Here is a 16,674-nt window from a genome sequence, read left to right as displayed (position 1 = left end):
TTCTCTGTTTGTAACTCGGAGACGTTCCTGCGACGTTGTTGCGCCGCCGTTGCGTGTCAGCGCTGACTTGAAGGTGAAAACATGCAGAAAATGTCCTCTTCGCCAGCCTCCTCACTCGCAGTGAGTGAGAGGAGCGGTGAAGGGAGCCTTTGTGAGGACATGAAGGCTGCCTTGTTTTGGTGGGGCAGGAAAAAAAAGGAGAAAAGGAAAGACACACAAACTCACACAGCAACAAGATTGTTCGTCCTACGTGGGGGTGTCTTCACACTAGCTCTTTTGTGTCCGAGTGCTCGCACAGACAGCCACAAATTTGGCCTGTCAGGTGTTGTCAGAAAGAACCATGACCTATTCCACCCCCCTTTTCAGTCATACTTATTGTGGGATTGTCCCGAACCAAGCGCTCGATATTGTCGCGTTGTTGGGGTGAAGCCCGCCCGCCCGCTCGTGCGTCAAGGTAACGAGATCGGCGGTGGCTTCCGGAAAGAGCCGAAGAAAGCCGAAGTGCTCCGAGCCCGAGGCACGCCCCCCAGCGGTGCCGACACGAGACGAGAGGAGACCGACGTCTATTAGCGCTTTCTCTCAGTCGCCGAAGGAGCAGAGAGGAAAGATGACGACTGCACTGAGCAGCTGGGAGCTTTGCGTCAAGTACGCCCTCTTCGTCTTCAACTTTGTCTTCTGGGTGAGTGATTGAGTGCGTGAGTGAGTGAGTGAGTGCGTGAATGAATGAGTGGAGCGCACCTGCCATTAATTACAGTGGCAAGTTCTCTCTGAAAGTAACTTACTTTCGAAAGTTACTTTGGTTTCCACTTCAAACATCATTTTAAGCCTGATATTTTCAATGCCAAATTTAACGACGAGTCACTTTTGGGCACTCAAACGGGAATAAAAAAAAGAATAATAAAATCAGACGTAGGCTATGTCATCATCATTGACTTGACAAAAGCCTAATTGTCATCATACCCAGCTGCGTATGACCAAATTGGTCATTGGGAAATCAATGACTATACGTACAGTCAAATCAATTTTCACCTGGACCAAAAAAATAAATAACAACTCTTGAGTAGTTACAGGGCTTTTCCACAGAACAGCGACATTTCCCGAAATTCCTGCTAGTGTATTTAGTACTTCACGGGTGTTGCTGTTTAGATCTAATTAAAAACGACTGACAACACACGAGTCACCTGATACACGCCGCCATGCTATTTATCTTGAACGTTATTCGAGGTCATATTGTGTAACAGTTAGTAAAACTAAAAGTCACGTCTAATGGGACGTTTATTTATCAGACTAAGAAAGGAAACATTTGTATCATTTTGTTATGTATCTTGGCGCCTGCCATGAATGTTGTTGTTACATTTGTTGCAAGACAATGCTGCTTTTGATGGCAAGTCATGGTGGTGTTCAAAATCCAATAAATGCCGATCATGGTCACTTGCTGCCCCTCGCCAAAGCAAAAGCCCCTCCCACTTGACCTCTCAGGTGAAGAAGCCAAGCCAGGCAGGGCCTCCAGCTCCCGTTCTTCCCTTTGACTCGACTGCTTGAGTCCCCGGCGCAGTCTTTTCCTCATCGGTACGACTTGGACGCATTAGCTGGACATGGGGATTGTGCTGTGCGTCAAATACTTGCTCTTTATCTTCAACTTTCTCTTCTGGGTAGGTGGCCTCATTTTTCAGTCCCTTTTTTTCTTTCTCCCTGCGTATTCCTTGAAGTGGTTAGCCCGGGTGCGCTTCCCACTGTCTTTTAGCCGTCGGAGCGCGTTCCCTTTCAGCCCAGTTCCATTTCCCTCGGGGCACCTGACCTCGACATGAACTCGTTTGCCGCAACGGCCGCTCGGACTGGGAGGGCTGCTTTGATTGGCGTCCACCGTGGTGAAAGGCCACTGAAAACTCTGTCTACACTTTCCCCCTGTATTTTTGGCCTGGGCGCTGACGCAAGACGCATTGATGGCTTGCGATAAAACCGCCAAGGAGGGCGTGGTCATCGGGAGAAGTCCACCGGGCCGCGCTTTTCTCGGGGGACGTGGACTCATTGTGGTGAAAAATGTCCCTGCCGTCTCCAGTGACCCTTCTCCTTCTCCCGGAAGCGTAGAGGAACCATTTGATGACGCGTGGAGATCGCGGCTCGCCGGCTGGAGATCGGCACTTCTCGCCATGGCCAAACGGACTCCGTTCGGCTCACTTGTTATTTTGTCCTCCCGCAGTTGGCCGGGACGTCCGTGGTGGCGGTGGGCCTGTGGCTGCGCTTCGACTCCAGAACTTCGGGACTATTCGAGGGCTCTTCCACCGTCTTCTTCACGGGTAAGACAGAATGGCCCCGCCACTTTGGAAACTAGAATTGTTGACGTCCGGAAAGGTTTGTCAAGCCAAACAAAAGCGGCTTCGCCGTCACACCGGGACGCGCGCCTAAAAGGCGCCGTTGTCCGACGGGCGCTCCGCCGGTTTCCCACAGCCAGCTCTTTGTTCCCCCGTCGGGCGGGAACGCGCCTTTTGTGCCGGCCACCCGGGATGGTCCCGAAAGTGTCCCCAGATAGCCCGGCGGGTCCCGAGAATCCCGTTCCCCCGCCCCGCCGTCTTCTTGTCTTTTGAACCCTCGCAGGCGTGTACATCTTGATCGCCGCCGGGGCGCTGATGATGGTGGTGGGTTTCCTGGGATGCTGCGGCGCCATCAAGGAGTCTTCTTGCATGCTGGGATTGGTCCGTGTTCCCCTCCGTCTTTGGCTCGGTCGGCCGCCGAAGAGGCTGACCGAGAGCTTGCTTGTCTCCGGCGCCAGTTCTTCCTCTTCCTGCTGCTCATCTTCGCCGTGGAGGTGGCGGCGGGCATCTGGGGTCTGTCCAACAAGGAGCGCGTGGTGGAAGAGCTCACCGAGTTCTACAAGCAGACCTACACCAATTACAAGGACACCAGGCAGGAGGCGCTCAAGGAGAGCCTTCGCCTCATCCACTTTGGCGTAAGATCACTCGCCAGGGGGCGGGGGACCACGATTCCAGCGGCCCCGGCCGAGTACCATTCCCAAATTTCACCCCCCAGCTCAACTGCTGCGGTCCGACGGGGACGGTGATCGACGCCGCCAAGGACATCTGCCCCAAGATGGGGGGATTGGAGGTGCTCGTCACCACGGTAACCGCCGTCCGGCACCCCCCCGCTCTGGCCATTTCCGTTGTCTGACTGGATCTTTTTCCTGCCCTACGTCAGAGCTGCCCGGCCGCCATTGAAGAGATGTTCACCGACAAGCTGCACATCCTGGGAGGCGTGGGCATCGGCGTGGGCGTCATCATGGTACGTCCCACTTTGACTTTACACTGGCCTTTTTTTTTTTTACTATCATTTCCTTTTTTTTGGGGTGGCCAGGTCTTCGGCATGATCTTCAGCATGATGCTATGCTGCGCCATCAAGCGATCCAGAGACTTTGTCTAACCCCCCCTGCCCCCCAGGCTAGCCTTTTTAATGGAGTTATTCTTGTTTTAGTGGAGGGGCCCGCGGGATGGACGTGTGGCCCACGTGAGCGCGGGAGCGTCCCGGTCCACTTTGCTTTGGCTGGCCATGGAAAAAAAAACAAAAAAACTCGGAAGCCTTTTGACTTTGCACATCTTCACCAAAACACGCTAACCCCTTTGAGGAACCCGTTTGACTTTTATCGCCACTAACTTTTAACGTTGACATTTTTGCATTGCCGTTGTATGCCAAATAAAGAAGCGAAAGGTGTCCCGGATGGAAAAAAGCTTCTTTATTTACAAGATGACATTTTTTTTCCCCTCAGTCCTCCCAGGCAAAGTCGAAGGGCTGAAAGTCCTTCCTCAAACGCTCGCACGCCGCTTTCTCCTGCCCTTGGCTTTGTTTGCACTCCTTCCAGTCGGCCCGGGTGGGAACGTTGAGCAGCGCCTCGCTGGCCAGGACCTCCCTGTCCGAGAAGAAGGCGGTCGGCGCTTTGGCTAACGTCCCGAGGGTGACGCTCCTTACCTCCCGAACTGCAGGGGGAAATTGCGCTGGATGCGGTAGAGGAATTTCTCGCCAGAGTCCAGTTCCACGTAAAAGTAAGGCTCGCCGGGAGAGACCAGCTGTAGCGGGATGAAGAACGCGGCCGGCGGTGAGAGCGGCACGATGGGCCGGCGCCAGTGGCCCGAAAGCCCGCCCGCCCGCCCACCTACCTGCTTGAGATCGCTGTGGGGCGGGATCTCGGCCAGTTCCATCTTGCGCTTCTGAGCCTGCTGCACAAAGGCCTCCTTGATGTCGTCGCTAGCGCAGGACTTCAGCGGCAGGGGCACCACCTGAGGTAAAAGGAAAAGACGGTCGTCCAACTGAAGTCCGGCCGGCGTCCCTCTGAATGTCGGGTGGGCCACCTGAAGCTGCAGGTGTTGGCTCTTGTAGTTCCTCTCAAAGATCACGCAGCGCTCGTCCCGGCTCCGGTAGAACCTGACCAACGCCTCCTTGTACTTGTCCATCTCCTGCACGGCCTCGGAGGCCAGCTCCACCGTGGAGCGGTAGTGCCCGATGGGCAGGATGAGCAGGTGTCCCGCGTTGAGGCCTCCCTTGGCCAGCGCCAGGTAGCTCTGCGGTCAGAGAGGAAGGGGTGGAGGCTCCGCCAGCGGCAGCTTGGCGTGGCGTTGGCGGCGGCGGGGGCCGACTCACGTGCGTCCCGATGCTGACCACCAGATGTTTCTCCACCTCGGGACTGGCCAGGCAGAACCAACACTCCACCCCCGGGGGAAGAGCTGCGCGACAGCATTCTGTCAGTTTGGCCACGCGGCGCCGCGCGACCGGGTCGTCACTTACGGGCAAGTTTGCGGGGTCGCTTCGGTCCCGAACGCTCGCCCTGTTGCGGCCTCTTTCTGCCGGCGCCGTCGGTGTTTCCGAGGTCAAAAAAGAACTGAGTTCTGGGCTCCTGGGCGGAAGAGAGCCATCAGGACCGCCCCCTCGTGCGCAAGACCGGGCGGCGTGCTCACCTCCCCCTTGACCGCGCCTTCCTGGCCTTTGGCCAGGCCCCTGTAAGGACTCTCCGTCACGTCTTGCGGCTGCTTGACCAGCTCCGACAACTCCATGGTCTTCATGGGCACGATGTTGAAGGCGTACAGGAACTGTGCGAGAAAGGGCGTTGACGCGTCATCCTTCCCAACGGTGGTGTAGGCGGGTGGGCCAGCCCACGCACCTTCTTTTTGGCGGGGTTGTTGACTGCGGCCAAGGCGATGAAGCGGGTGACGTGCTGGGCATTCTCCTGCAGCACTGTGTGATTCCTGAGGGGAAAAAATAATGTCAAAGGCCCAAAAGAAGACATTGTTTTTTGGTGCGGAGTTTCTTCGGCTCACCTGTAAGGTAACCTTTCATAGTGAGCTCCCTCTAAAGCCGCAAAGTGATATCTGGGCTTCAGTCTGTCCGCCACGTTGGCGAGAGCGCCGCTCCCGCACGACTTTGTATCCACTTCCTGGGAAGTGAACCGAAAACCTGGTCGGCGGAAAAACAAACCCCCGGTGTGTGTGTGTGAGAGACGGACCCTTACCGGTTTATTGGCAAAGCGCCACACGTCCTTGGGCCACTGTGACGTGAGCAGGATGTCGACGCCGCGGAAGTTGGCGCCGATGGCGAGCGGGGCCACAAGGTCCGTCAGGTCTTTGGAGGCGAAGCAATGGTCCGGGGCAGACTCCCGGGCGGCTTCGCGTCCGCTGACGTAGGCGATCTGCAGGCCCGACGCCCCCGTGAAGACGCCGCGACGACCTGGAGCGCAGCGCGTGAGCCAGAACCACAGAGACGCCACGCCCCACCAGGCCGCCGGCCATCGTACCTAAATAGGTGATGTTGTCGGCCAGCTCGCAGCCGTCCGGGCCGGGGAACTTGCCGGCCGTTTCCGGACTCCCGGCGCCCAGAATGTACGTGTGGATGGGAACTGAGCAAAGCCATGGGTCGGGGACGTCGACGTTACATTGGTCACGAGAGGAGATGAGCGCCTTCCTACCCACCTTTCTTCACCCCGCTTTTGTAGAGCTGCCACTCTTGCTCGGCTTCGGGTGTGGCCGCGAAGAATTCCCCGACGCACAGAAGAAGCTGCACGCAAAAGTTTCCGTGTTGATACGTGAAGGACGCGGCGCGCCAAAACGTGTGCTCGAGCTCACATCAAAGTTCCCCGTCTTCTTCTGGATGCTTTCCACTCTTTTGAAAAGAGCATTGAGCTCGCCTGCGACGTCCCCGCACACCAAGCTGCAAAACGAGGCCAACGCTCGGTCCGGGGAAGAAGCACAAAGGCAAACGTTTCATCGGCGCTACTCACACTTTGACTGCCTGTTCCCCCATTTACGAATTGAAAAGAAGCCAGGTCCACGGGGAATCCTGCGAGCGGAGTGAGTGTTCCGTTCGTTATTAGCTTCCGTGGAAAACGACGGCCGACTGAAATGTTCTGTTAAAATCACCATAAATAGACTCGATTTTTAAAAACGATTTATATGTGTACGAATAAAAATAAAACTTTTCAAATGTATTGTATTTCATCTCGCTTTGTTTGTTTCGTCAACTTCACCGTGACCTCTCAATCCGGAAGTCTCCAAGAAGCCTCCAAGATCACGGCGTGACTGACTGGCCGCCATCTTAAAGCAGTATAAGTCAGAGGCGCTCTTTGTTATACAGTTAAGTTCGTGTGGCTTTCCCCACTGAAATGTTCTCTTAAATGATGTTGTTCATAAAAAACCTCATTGACGTGGCTAGGATTGAATTTATGGGAGTGGCAGTGTGTGTGCTTCTGTGTGCTTTATTTTGATTAGTAAGCAGTCGAGTTACTGCCTTTTTCACGTGTAAGAAACCCAAATTCGTCTGAAATTGGAAATGGTGCAATCTGTGACTATTCCAAAGGACACGCTCCGTTGTTTATGGAGTTACTTGTGAAGTCATGGCTCTCGAATGTCACTGCCACAAAAGGGCCGACATGTTGCAACGAGCGCCCCGGTCGGCGAACAGAGCGCGTCGCAAGCGCCTGCATCCTGGCACTTGCCTGCATCCTGGTCACTAGCAAGTTCCCGGACCAAAAACAGGAAGTAAGTACCTATTTCAACTGCAAATAAACGTCTTTCTTCCACGCGGTACCCATGTGGTACCACCCCAAGAAGTGTTCAGCGCCGCAAACGTATCCATCAATTGGAAAATAAATGCTTGGATTCACGCGAATGTTCACCAGCTTCACCTTGGACGCTAAAATGGCGCCGGAGCTTTTTTTGTCCTTTAGTGTAGCCGAGTTAGCGGACTTGTTGATAATGTAATAAGAGTGATCTAACCAATAATGCTCGTGTGGTAATATTACTAGGAGAACAGATCAGTGCTATTGACAGCTGGGTTTTTTTAACTTCTGCGTCAGTAATAGTCAACAATTGTCATAGTAGCGGCACTCATTGAAATGGCACAAACAATGTTACATTTGCATATATGCGCTCCGAAAACGTGCACAAACCCATTAAATGGTCCAAATGTGGCCAGCAATTTTGGGATACTATTCGTTTCCTTTGTCTTTTTTACATTGTGTTCCTCGGAATAAAGTGCGATATCCGCGTAAACACTGAAAATTGCTCCTATGGATCATGTAAAAAAAAAAAAATCAAATCTTTTGGATGATGACAGCGCAATTTAAATTATACTCGTTAATCTGTAATATTGGAAAAATGCGTTATCAATTTTTTCTTGATTTAAGAGGTTTATTTTTTAGGGATAAACTTGAATGGGATATATCATGTCATTTTTTTCTTCCATCTCAGGCCATGAGCGCGGTGGAAACATCATCACTCGTGCTGACGCAGGACGGCGGCGGCGTCCACTCCGGTCCGCCGTCCCCGGCCGAGGAGCGCGTTTCTCGCAAATACGATGACTACGAGGACGGCGAGGACGAGGGCCACTCCCGCGCCAAGAAGGCCCACGTCTCGGCGGAGGATTCCCACGCCGCCGCGTCTTATCCTCTCATGGGCATGCCAGGTGAGACGCCGGACGGGACCCCGCCGGGTTCGGGCTCACCACAGCCAGGCCGTCCTCAGTGGCCGACGACTGCGGGAGCTTCGAGGTCACCATGACGACCACCACCACGGAAGATGACGACGACTGCGTGGCTCGGGGGGGCGCGGCTCCCATTCAGGTCGGCCGGCGGAGGTCGGGCGACTCGGGGAGGCGGCGGACTCACGCTCCCGCCGCCGTCACGCGTAGGTTCTGTGCGACGAGGAAGAGGTTTTGTCGTCCAACGAGAAAGCCGAGGTGGCGGCCGTCAGCCAGGCCTGGTTCACCACCAAAGAAGACAAAGATACGCTCGCCAACAAAGGTATGGCGGCGGTGGCGGCAAAACAGAGCGACGCCCTGACTTGGTTGCTACTTTCAGGTCACAAGTGGAAACAAGGAATGTGGTCCAAAGAAGAGACGGACATTCTCATGAGCAACATCGAACAATACGTCAAGGTGACAAGGCCGACGTGGGCCCACAGAGAGAGAGAGACGCTTTGAATTGCCTTTTTGCCCCTTCAGGGTCGGGGCGTGGAAGACCCGGCCGAGATCGTCTTCGAGATGTCCAAAGAGGAGAGGAAAGACTTTTACCGCTCGGTGGCGGCGGGCCTCAACAGGCCGCTCTTTGCCGTCTACCGACGAGTCTTGCGCATGTACGACAACCGCAACCACGTGGGCAAGTGAGTGGGCCGGACTGTTTGCGAGGCCAGGTCGGGCGGGCATTGACCCGTTGCCTCCCTCCCTCCCTCCCTCCCTCTCTCCCTCCCTACCATTTAGGTACTCTCCGGGGGAGATCGAGAAGCTGAAAGGGTGAGCGAGCCCTTCTTTTGTCGTCGGTGGCGGTTCCTTTTTGCTGATCTTTGAAATGTTCAGCCTGAGGGATCGCCACGGCAACGACTGGGCCACCATCGGCGCCGCCTTGGGCCGCAGCGCCTCGTCCGTCAAGGATCGCTGTCGCCTGATGAAGGACACCTGCAACACGGGTAGCGCGCCGCCTCACGCCGCCGGGGCTTCCGGCGGCGTGCCCACCAAACGCTGCCTCCGCCGCGTAGGCAAGTGGAGCGAGGAGGAGGAGCGGCGCCTGGCCGAGGTGGTCTACGAAATGGCGGGAGCGTCGCCGGGCTCGGCGGTGACCGGGGGCGTGTCCTGGGCCTCGGTGGCCAACCGGGTGGGCACGCGCTCCGAGAAGCAGTGCCGCTCCAAGTGGCTCAACTACCTCAACTGGAAGCACAGCGGCGGCACCGACTGGACCAAGGAAGACGACCTGGTCCTGGCGCGCAGGTACGCTTGGCCCGGATGACCCGGATGGTCCGGATGGTCCGGATGGCCCGGATGGTCCGGATGGTCCGGATGGCCCGGATGGTCCGGATGGCCCGGGACCACGCCATTTTCAATGTGTCGCTCCACCCTCCGCGGCAGGATTTTGGAGCTGGACGCCGTGGACGAGAACGAAATCAAGTGGGAGGAGCTGGCGGGCGGCTGGCGCAGCGTGCGCTCGCCGCAGTGGTTGCGCTCCAAATGGTGGAGCATCAAGAGACAAGTGGCCAATCACAAGGCCGTGCCCTTCCCAGGTGCGTAGCCCCCCCCCCCGCCCCAAACGGCACCCCCAAAAGGGATTGACGCTTTGGCCTTTTTGCAGTGCTGGTCAAGGGCCTCCACGAGGTGATGTCTGCCAGCGCCTCCTGCTCCTCCTCCTCCTGCTCCTCCTCCTCTGCCTCCGCCTCTTCCTCGCTGCAGATCCGCGTGGGGGGGCGCTTGGAGGAAAGCAGCTCCGCGGCGCTGCAGATTCCCGTGCAGATCGCGCACCTGGGTGAGAGTCGGCCAGTGGGCTCCCGCGTCCCGCGTTTAAACGTCCGCCGCCGTCTCCGCCCCCTCAGACGCTTCGGCGGTCGGCGGGGAGGCCGATACGGTGACACTGAACGGCGGAGCCCTGCAGGCCTTCGAGATCCTTCCGGTAAGGCCGGAGCGCCGGTCGGCACCGGACTTTTTCCCCACCGCGCTTTGTGTCCCCGCCCCACCAGTCGTTCCAGCTGCAGCCCACCAGTACGCCGGGCACGTACGTCCTGCAGACGGCCTCCGGTCAGGGCCCGCCGCCGCTGGGCTTGGCCAACAACGGCACGGTGACCTTGAGCGCCAGCGCCTCGTCGTCGCACGAGCACATCATCCTGCACAGTTTGGCGGTGCGTGGTCCACCGCTTCCGGCGTCCTTCGCGCCAGGACGCCTTTTTTTTTTCTTCTTCCGAACGCCGTTTTTTTTTCCCCACGGCCGTTCCGTAGACGGACGGCCTGTGCGGCGCCGACGGCATCATCATCCAGACGGTGGCCTCGGACGAGACGGAGGGACGGCGCCAGGAGGAGCGTCTCCACCCCTCCCATCTTCTGGACCAGTCAGAAAAGACGGAGCGGGAGGGGCCGCCCGGCGACAAGCCATCGGCGGCGGGCTGCGTCCAGCGAGCCCTCTCGTCCGCGGCCCAGCGTCCGTCCGTCGCCGCCGTCCTGATCGTGCCCTCTCCCGGCATCGGCGGCACGCTGACGGGTGAGGCCGACGCGCGACCCGACGGGCGTCCGGCCGCGGCTCAATGGCGCCGTCCCTCTTTTGTCCGCAGATCCCATTTTGGAGAACCAGGATGGCTGCGATTAGGCTTCCGAGCGGAATAGTTTTTTCGTTATACTGTGAATTCCTGCCAAATGTTCCCATCATGTGTCTTGCCATAAAGAACAACAAAGACGGACAACTTCCTCTTCAGGCTCCACGTATTTATTCCATCATCTTAAATACAAAGAAAAGCATCAAGTGGCTCGGAGCATCCCAAAGTGGTGACTCTCCGGGGGGGATGGAGAAGGGCTGAAAAGTGTGGGACCTAAAATTCCCCCGGGGGGGGGCGTTTGCCTTGAAACCCAAACCCAGTGGAAGTGTGCGCTCTGTGCTTTTCTGCGCCGAGGTCTGCTTTCTTCTTCGGCGGACATTTAACCAACGTTAGTGCAAATGTGTCACTCTTCCTAAGCCAACCGCTGGAATGTCTGGAAAGACTTGACATTTGGCGTGGGGGAGGGGGGGGGGGGGGGGGGGGGGACAAAACCAAAAAACAAACGGGCAAAAGACGGGCTCCCGGCTAGCGGACGTCACTTGGGCATTTAGCGGTGGAACCCCGGTAACCCGAGGACGGTCAACCGAAGCGCCAAGCCGGCGGGCGGACGGACGTAAAACGGGTGGCGGACGGGAAGCGACGCGGGGAAGACTCCCGGCGTGGGCTCAGGCGCGCCGCTTCACCTGACGTCGTGAAAGTAGAGGTTGGCACATAGACACAGCAGCACGATGGACGCCAGCTTGTAGTAGATCAGCTTGCGGAACTTGGGCTCCAGGTCGCCTTGGCGGTACCAGTAGATCTGACAACAGAGAGGGGGGGGCAGCCGGGGCTCATTTTCTGCACCGGGCGTCACCAAAAGGAGCATTTGGGCGTACCAGCAAGATGGTGGATCCGCAGGCCAGCAGCATGCAAGCGGCCAAGAAGATGTTGAGCGGCCGCGGCGGCAACGAAGGGAAGACAAAAGAGCTGATGACCGTCACCTGAAAGGGAAAAATGCCTCCTTCTTTTCATTGGCTTCACTTTGAAAATCCTCTCCTTCATTGGTGGACGTACGTACCAGCACGACCAGAGACGTGAATCCTCCCACCGCCAAGTTAATGATGCGATCCTGACAAGCCAGCAAAAGTGGAAAGAGGGGTTACGTTTGGTTTGTTTTTGTTTGGTTTGTTTTTGTTTGTTTTTGTTTGTTTCCATCCACACAGGCCGGCTTCCCGCACAAATCCCACCCGTGCCGACGTCTCGCCGAAGAGCGGTCGGTTGTCCAGGCCGCTGGTGCCGTACGTCCTGCTGCCGAACTCGTCCATGTCTCGCTCAGCAGCGCCGCCACCTGGACAGGTCGGGTCGCCGTCGCATGCCAGCCTGCGCTAGCTCGTGTCGCCGTGCCTAGCTTTCAGGGGCCGATGGGACATTTGGCGTGGACCACACGCGCGTTGACCTGCCAACCACACGCAAGGTTTTAGTTCACATTCTTTCAAATTTAAGACATTTTGGCCACCAAACTTTTTTATTTTTGGACTGGAGCCCCAAACCCAGACATGGACATTGTTTTTTTTTTTTTCAATTTTGTTTAGGGGCTAAATGGTATTTATCGTTGGCATCTCCGAGTTGTCGAGAAAAGTGATTTCCACTTCCTCTTTTGATGTCATGCGACACGACAGAGAGACGAAAAGTGGAAGCTGAAAGTGGCACAAATCTGGACTCCCACTGAACGAACGCTCCGTCACTCGGCGTGGGTCACAAGGCAACCCGAGTGCAATCAACAGCCCAGCCAAGAAAACAACAGGGCGATTATCAGAGAATGCCAGCTTAAAAGCCGGCCGGTCGGCCGCCTGGCCGCCTGGCTGGCTGACTGCCTGACTGCCTGACTGCCTGACTGCCTGACAGACTGGCCCTAAGGCTACAAAGCGCATTCCTCCCCGGACTTGTGATGCTGCAAGGAAACAATGGCTCCCATTAAAAGGGAAAACGAGATCAACAAGAAAACTGTGGAAAGTGTTGCGCAAGTGGCTTTTCTTGCACCCAGATCTTGTCATTGACCGCCAGTCAGCTTGCCGCGTTTGTCCATGTGTGCACTGTGATGGGAGTGGCGACCAATCCGGGGTCAGCTCTTGTACGAGTGAGCGGCCAAAACGGAAGCAAAACAAAGCCAGATACATTTCAAATGAACCGGTCAAGTCGTGTCGTGGCCTGTCCACTGGAAGGGAGTTGACCCAAGGAAATACGCACCAAACCCGAGTCGAAGCACGACTCGCAGCTGTTAGCTCCTCGTGCTAACGTTCGCTCGCCGACGTCAATTAACGGGTTAGCCAGGCTAAGCTAGCAAGCGAGCAACTCGAGAGATCAGGGCGAGCTTTCGGACTCCAGCCTTTCCAAGTGTTGAGCCCAGGAAGAAGAAAAAGGCGAAAGACTTACGAGCTGAGAGCGTCGCCGCTGGTGGAAAGTAAACTTTACACGACGCACACACAAACAGGATCGATGAGCGGGAATTAAAGGGCAGGGGCCGAATTCGTGCGTTAAAGGCGAGTAGTATTTGCCTTGACTGAGCCGACAAAACGATTTGTTTTTTTCTCTAAACGCCGCAATGCAATTTCGACATGCAGTACGGGGTGAGTGCCACAAGACGGCGCTGGTGAATGACTGATTCGTAGAAGAAGAAGCGTAGTGGATTGGCGGCTTGTCAAAATTCCTGCGAAAACGCTAGTATGCAAAGGCCTTTTCGACAACTAATTGACACAAAGGCGAACGTTGGATTCATTTGGTTGAATACACGCATCCACAAACAGCATTCTAATCGGCTTTTCCTACAGGCAAATGCGACCTATGGAGCCCTCGTCATAGAGATGCGACAGCAATGACGCATTAAAGACGCGCCCTTGAAGTCCGAGGCACTCTCTCAAGACAAAACGGTTCAACACCACAGACAAACTCAAAAGTCCCAAACGCCTTGTTGTATACATATGGGATAGTTTGACACCGTCGTTTTTAATTGTACAGCGGACTCGCTGATCGGCCTGGAAAGCGTTAATGATGACGACGCTGTGACGCAGGGTTCACCGTCACTGACTCCAGTGATGGTGATGGGGAAGATGCGGTGCCGCGGCAAGACAGCCAAGTCAGCGGGTACATTCTTCTTCATCCTCCATCCCCTCACCAAAATACCTATTATTCAAATCCTTCTCGTGTTAAGAGGCGAATTGTCAAGGTCGTTGGCGTCTCCATGGCAACCGGCACATCGACAGCACCTTCGTGCGCATCACGCTGACGTCACTCCATAGTTGCATGTGATCACACGAGTGTAGTAATTGCGTCCAGCTTCAACCGCTTTCCAGTCGATATTAGTGCCGAGTGAGTGATCGTGATCATTTTGTCCGTGTGACTTTCAGGACGACGATGACGACAACGACAAACGGGAGTCTTCGGCGCACGAGACTGCTCACATCTTGAGGAGCCCTCAACATGAACTTGAACAGACGACGGCTGCCACCCCTCATCGAGGAAGTTCTGGACTCGTACGGTCAGTGGGATCGTCCCCAACGTATGAAAAAGAACATGGAAATATTTTAAAACCTGGTGGAAAACGTCTGGTGGTGGCCCGCCCCCCGGCCGGCGTGTGGTTTTGCAGGCCAGCTGGAGGACGACGTGTGTCACGTGACACGAGATGCCACTGAATTGAATGAGGAGGAGGAGGAGGAGGAGGAGGAGGAGGCAGGGGTGGAAGAGCTCCGCCTCCGCATGGTGGAGCTCCTGATGGAGCTGGAGGAGACTCGGAATGATTCCTGCAGACAAGAAGAGAACTTTCTGCAAATGAAGAGTGAGAACGAGTGGCCGTTGCGTCTCCCCGCCGCTCTTTATGCCTCTTTTCCTTCTCGCCAGGTATGCTGGAGGACCAGCGAATGGCCAAGGTCCATCAGGCGGAAACCTTCACCAGACAATTGGATTCGCTGAAAGGTACCGTTGGATGTCGCCCGCGTCCGTGTGCTTGCGAGCCCAAATCTGACGTCTGAACGGCCTTTCCGCACTCCACCCATGCACCAACCCTTCCAGTTGAGTACGTCCGCGTTCGGGAAGAGCTGGCGGCGGCCGAGCGGGAGAAGCGCAGCCATCTGGAGGACGCCGAGGCGTCGCTGCGCCGGGCCGAGGAGGTGGCGCTGGCGCTGCAGGAGGCCGGAGAAGAGGCGGCGGCCGAGAGCCAGAACGACATCGCTTGCCTGCAGGAGGAGCTCTGCCGGCTCGGGGTGGAGATTCGGCGCTCCCGCCAACGGGCGGGCCGGGAAGGCCCGGTCCTCGGCCCGAGGACGGAAAGCGGGGCCGTGTGTTGCCACGGTGACCCAGGCGAGTCTGAATGGCGTGCGCCAGCTAACAAATTGACGTCGACGGCAATGTCACGTGCGGCCGGCTCTTTAGGTGCCGACGGAGCGCACGCGGGGGACGACTTTGCGTCCTTGAGCCGCCAACGTCTCCAGCTGGGCCACGCCAACCAGGAGTTGAGCAGCAGAGTCACACAAGAAGAGCAAAAGCAGCCGGCGCACGTGTAAGCGGCGCGTTCCCGCGTCCCAACGCGCCGAGGCCAATGGCTGTGGGTGGCTTTCAAAGCCCACGCTTGTTTCCGCCGCCAGGACGCAGGAAGAGCCGCGCCCGTCGCCCGCCGACCTTCCGGAAGCCGCCCGGCTTCGGTTCCGGCTGCGCCAGCTCCGGGACGCCCAGCTGGAGGCCCTTGCCGAGGTAGCGCGCGCTCGCGCGCTCGCGCGCTCGCGCGCTCGCGCGCACGCGCGTCACGCGCCGCCACGGACGCCCGGCGACTGACCGCCGCGTTTTCTCATTGACGACAGCGGCGGCGCGTGGCGCGTTCGCTCGACTCGCTGCGACGTCTCCACGACGACAGCCGGCGCCAGTGCGCCGCCCTGGAGGACGAGCTGAGATGCCGCAAGGCCCAACTTGGCGCGCAGGTGAGAGGAAGCGTGGCCCGTTCGGGAAGGTCAAATGGCTTGTTAGAATCCCCTCGGTCGGTGGGTCGGCGGTCCCCGTGGGTTGCTCAAATTGGGGGAGGCAAAAAAAGAAAAAGGAGAGCAGGTGGGCCCGGTATGGAATTGAGGCCCCTTTGGCCGATACGGATGCGGCCTCCTCCCGTTTGACGTCACCACCTCCTCCCCACCCTGGCATCAAAGGAGTGCCCCCCCCTGCCCCCTCTTGTTGTGGCACGTGGCCACTTCTTTCCTTGTGTGTCCTCCGTAGAGCCGGCCGGGCCCCCCCGAGAGCCCCTACGTGTCGGCCCCCGTGCTAGGCGCGATTGCTATAATGGGCTTGATGTGGTGCTGGTGGGAGGAGCTGGCGTCCTAGACGGGAGCAGGTACGGCTCGCTCCAAACTAGACCCAGCGTTGAAAAGAAATGGCGCATCTGACCTTTGCCCGCTCGCCCGACTTGCCGCAAAAGGCGGCCGGCCTTTTCCCCGCTGGCGCCATCTTTTCTTTGCTTGTCCTTCAGGGCGACGCGGGAGGCTGGAACCTGGCCGTGGCCGTGGCGGCCATCTTTGTTCTGTCTCTGATCTGGCTGGCCCGAGCTTGACGGGAAGCGTCATCCCCGAAATCCCCCGTCCGAGCGAGGGTTAATGACGGCTACCGTATCCTAGACAAATGGGCCGCTCACGTAACCCCGTAGCTACGAGCCATTATTCACCCACTGTCAAGCAAGAATGAGGGCAACTGTGGGGGTCCTTTAGCGTAGATGTAGCATCCTTCAACAGAAACTGTCAGCCAACTCAGGCTACAAGCTAGCATGTTATGTTGTACTACTGACTTGTGTAATAAACACCACTACAACTTGACCGGGTTTCTTTGATGACCAACAAGATGGGTGAGCTCATGATGCCGTGGTGGTTGTTGTTGTTGTTTTGAACTGAACCGTTGGGGTTATACGGAAGGACGTCGTCTCACTTGGCTCCGGTGGCCGTTCCGTGTTGGCCGCGCTATCTTTGGGAAAGTTGAAGAAAAGGCTAGCCCATGACATCCCAACGGCCCGGAGCGTCTCTCCGAGCGTGGGCTCTAAAAATAGAGGTGGGGCGGCCCCGCCTCCCCGGTCCCCCTCGGTCCAATGAGCTGGCGGCTGGCTATCGGGCTGCGCGTTATTACGGTCTGG

General features: G+C 57.1%; 5 protein-coding genes across 15 annotated transcripts; 3 read left to right on the top strand and 2 right to left on the bottom strand.

Annotated features, from left to right (window-relative positions):
• Positions 1 to 327: 327 nt before the first annotated feature.
• LOC144181197 (CD9 antigen-like) lies at positions 328 to 3,702 on the top strand. Of its 2 annotated transcripts, none has more exons than XM_077709562.1 (7): positions 328 to 679; positions 2,201 to 2,297; positions 2,596 to 2,693; positions 2,771 to 2,947; positions 3,028 to 3,117; positions 3,193 to 3,276; positions 3,349 to 3,702. In XM_077709562.1, exons 1-7 carry the CDS (start codon positions 608 to 610, stop codon positions 3,412 to 3,414), a joined length of 684 nt encoding a protein of 227 aa, XP_077565688.1. In that variant the 5' UTR covers positions 328 to 607; the 3' UTR covers positions 3,415 to 3,702. The 2 variants fall into 2 exon arrangements, with proteins under 2 accessions (XP_077565688.1, XP_077565689.1); XM_077709563.1 differs by lacking the exon at positions 328 to 679 and adding an exon at positions 1,066 to 1,652.
• Positions 3,703 to 6,496, bottom strand: cwf19l1 (CWF19 like cell cycle control factor 1). The gene is made up of 14 exons (XM_077709549.1): positions 6,257 to 6,496; positions 6,102 to 6,186; positions 5,949 to 6,033; positions 5,774 to 5,875; positions 5,492 to 5,706; positions 5,301 to 5,416; positions 5,144 to 5,228; positions 4,941 to 5,072; positions 4,771 to 4,879; positions 4,627 to 4,709; positions 4,338 to 4,547; positions 4,146 to 4,265; positions 3,958 to 4,055; positions 3,703 to 3,898 (listed from the first exon to the last, which is right to left on the bottom strand). The coding sequence occupies exons 1-14, from the start codon at positions 6,277 to 6,279 to the stop codon at positions 3,754 to 3,756; spliced, it is 1,608 nt and encodes a 535-aa protein (XP_077565675.1). The 5' UTR covers positions 6,280 to 6,496; the 3' UTR covers positions 3,703 to 3,753.
• dmtf1 (cyclin D binding myb-like transcription factor 1) lies at positions 3,845 to 10,688 on the top strand. 2 transcript variants are annotated; one of them, XM_077709547.1, is made up of 17 exons: positions 3,845 to 6,326; positions 6,524 to 6,608; positions 6,832 to 7,013; positions 7,725 to 7,938; positions 7,998 to 8,095; positions 8,164 to 8,275; positions 8,333 to 8,409; positions 8,476 to 8,633; positions 8,731 to 8,763; positions 8,827 to 8,936; positions 9,006 to 9,234; positions 9,373 to 9,524; positions 9,593 to 9,763; positions 9,831 to 9,907; positions 9,975 to 10,133; positions 10,231 to 10,489; positions 10,560 to 10,688. In XM_077709547.1, exons 3-17 carry the CDS (start codon positions 6,849 to 6,851, stop codon positions 10,592 to 10,594), a joined length of 2,049 nt encoding a protein of 682 aa, XP_077565673.1. In that variant the 5' UTR covers positions 3,845 to 6,326; positions 6,524 to 6,608; positions 6,832 to 6,848; the 3' UTR covers positions 10,595 to 10,688. The 2 variants fall into 2 exon arrangements, with proteins under 2 accessions (XP_077565673.1, XP_077565674.1); XM_077709548.1 differs by lacking the exons at positions 3,845 to 6,326; positions 6,524 to 6,608; positions 6,832 to 7,013 and adding an exon at positions 7,020 to 7,231.
• A 7-nt stretch (positions 10,689 to 10,695) lies between these two features.
• Positions 10,696 to 13,356, bottom strand: tmem243b (transmembrane protein 243, mitochondrial b). 2 transcript variants are annotated; one of them, XM_077709565.1, is made up of 5 exons: positions 12,954 to 13,356; positions 11,768 to 11,976; positions 11,599 to 11,649; positions 11,417 to 11,521; positions 10,696 to 11,340 (listed from the first exon to the last, which is right to left on the bottom strand). In XM_077709565.1, the coding sequence occupies exons 2-5, from the start codon at positions 11,843 to 11,845 to the stop codon at positions 11,221 to 11,223; spliced, it is 354 nt and encodes a 117-aa protein (XP_077565691.1). In that variant the 5' UTR covers positions 11,846 to 11,976; positions 12,954 to 13,356; the 3' UTR covers positions 10,696 to 11,220. The 2 variants fall into 2 exon arrangements, with proteins under 2 accessions (XP_077565691.1, XP_077565692.1); XM_077709566.1 differs by lacking the exon at positions 12,954 to 13,356 and adding an exon at positions 12,768 to 12,936.
• Positions 12,603 to 16,363, top strand: LOC144181195 (uncharacterized). Of its 8 annotated transcripts, none has more exons than XM_077709557.1 (11): positions 12,603 to 12,981; positions 13,349 to 13,661; positions 13,729 to 13,822; positions 13,925 to 14,055; positions 14,164 to 14,352; positions 14,415 to 14,489; positions 14,586 to 14,873; positions 14,946 to 15,072; positions 15,158 to 15,263; positions 15,371 to 15,487; positions 15,774 to 16,363. In XM_077709557.1, exons 4-11 carry the CDS (start codon positions 13,998 to 14,000, stop codon positions 15,876 to 15,878), a joined length of 1,065 nt encoding a protein of 354 aa, XP_077565683.1. In that variant the 5' UTR covers positions 12,603 to 12,981; positions 13,349 to 13,661; positions 13,729 to 13,822; positions 13,925 to 13,997; the 3' UTR covers positions 15,879 to 16,363. The 8 variants fall into 8 exon arrangements, with proteins under 8 accessions (XP_077565683.1, XP_077565684.1, XP_077565682.1 ...); XM_077709558.1 differs by having other exon boundaries at positions 13,729 to 13,834; XM_077709556.1 differs by having other exon boundaries at positions 12,604 to 12,981; positions 13,729 to 13,839.
• Positions 16,364 to 16,674: the final 311 nt, after the last annotated feature.

Source organism: Stigmatopora nigra, chromosome 23 (assembly GCF_051989575.1).
Source record: "Stigmatopora nigra isolate UIUO_SnigA chromosome 23, RoL_Snig_1.1, whole genome shotgun sequence".
Taxonomy (NCBI): domain Eukaryota; kingdom Metazoa; phylum Chordata; class Actinopteri; order Syngnathiformes; family Syngnathidae; genus Stigmatopora; species Stigmatopora nigra.
This window is presented reverse-complemented; position numbering and strand designations above follow the sequence as displayed.

Bases quoted from the DNA above. Each gene is read 5' to 3' on its own strand.
- LOC144181195 (XM_077709557.1), top strand. From the start codon at position 13,998: ATGAACTTGAACAGACGACGGCTGCCACCCCTCATCGAGGAAGTTCTG. The intron at 14,874-14,945 runs GCGAGTCTGAAT...CCGGCTCTTTAG, and splicing joins GTGTTGCCACGGTGACCCAG to GTGCCGACGGAGCGCACGCG. The intron at 15,264-15,370 runs GTAGCGCGCGCT...CATTGACGACAG, and splicing joins AGCTGGAGGCCCTTGCCGAG to CGGCGGCGCGTGGCGCGTTC.
- tmem243b (XM_077709565.1), bottom strand. From the start codon at position 11,845: ATGGACGAGTTCGGCAGCAGGACGTACGGCACCAGCGGCCTGGACAAC. The intron at 11,650-11,767 runs GTGGGATTTGTG...CTGGCTTGTCAG, and splicing joins TCGGCGAGACGTCGGCACGG to GATCGCATCATTAACTTGGC. The intron at 11,341-11,416 runs GTACGCCCAAAT...CTCTGTTGTCAG, and splicing joins GCGGATCCACCATCTTGCTG to ATCTACTGGTACCGCCAAGG.
- dmtf1 (XM_077709547.1), top strand. From the start codon at position 6,849: ATGGAGTTACTTGTGAAGTCATGGCTCTCGAATGTCACTGCCACAAAA. The intron at 8,410-8,475 runs GTGACAAGGCCG...TTGCCCCTTCAG, and splicing joins ACATCGAACAATACGTCAAG to GGTCGGGGCGTGGAAGACCC. The intron at 9,764-9,830 runs GTGAGAGTCGGC...CCGCCCCCTCAG, and splicing joins CGTGCAGATCGCGCACCTGG to ACGCTTCGGCGGTCGGCGGG.
- LOC144181197 (XM_077709562.1), top strand. From the start codon at position 608: ATGACGACTGCACTGAGCAGCTGGGAGCTTTGCGTCAAGTACGCCCTC. The intron at 680-2,200 runs GTGAGTGATTGA...GTCCTCCCGCAG, and splicing joins TCTTCAACTTTGTCTTCTGG to TTGGCCGGGACGTCCGTGGT. The intron at 2,694-2,770 runs GTCCGTGTTCCC...CTCCGGCGCCAG, and splicing joins CTTCTTGCATGCTGGGATTG to TTCTTCCTCTTCCTGCTGCT.
- cwf19l1 (XM_077709549.1), bottom strand. From the start codon at position 6,279: ATGGGGGAACAGGCAGTCAAAGT. The intron at 5,707-5,773 runs GTACGATGGCCG...GCTGCGCTCCAG, and splicing joins CGACAACATCACCTATTTAG to GTCGTCGCGGCGTCTTCACG. The intron at 4,880-4,940 runs GTGAGCACGCCG...TCTTCCGCCCAG, and splicing joins AAGGCGCGGTCAAGGGGGAG to GAGCCCAGAACTCAGTTCTT.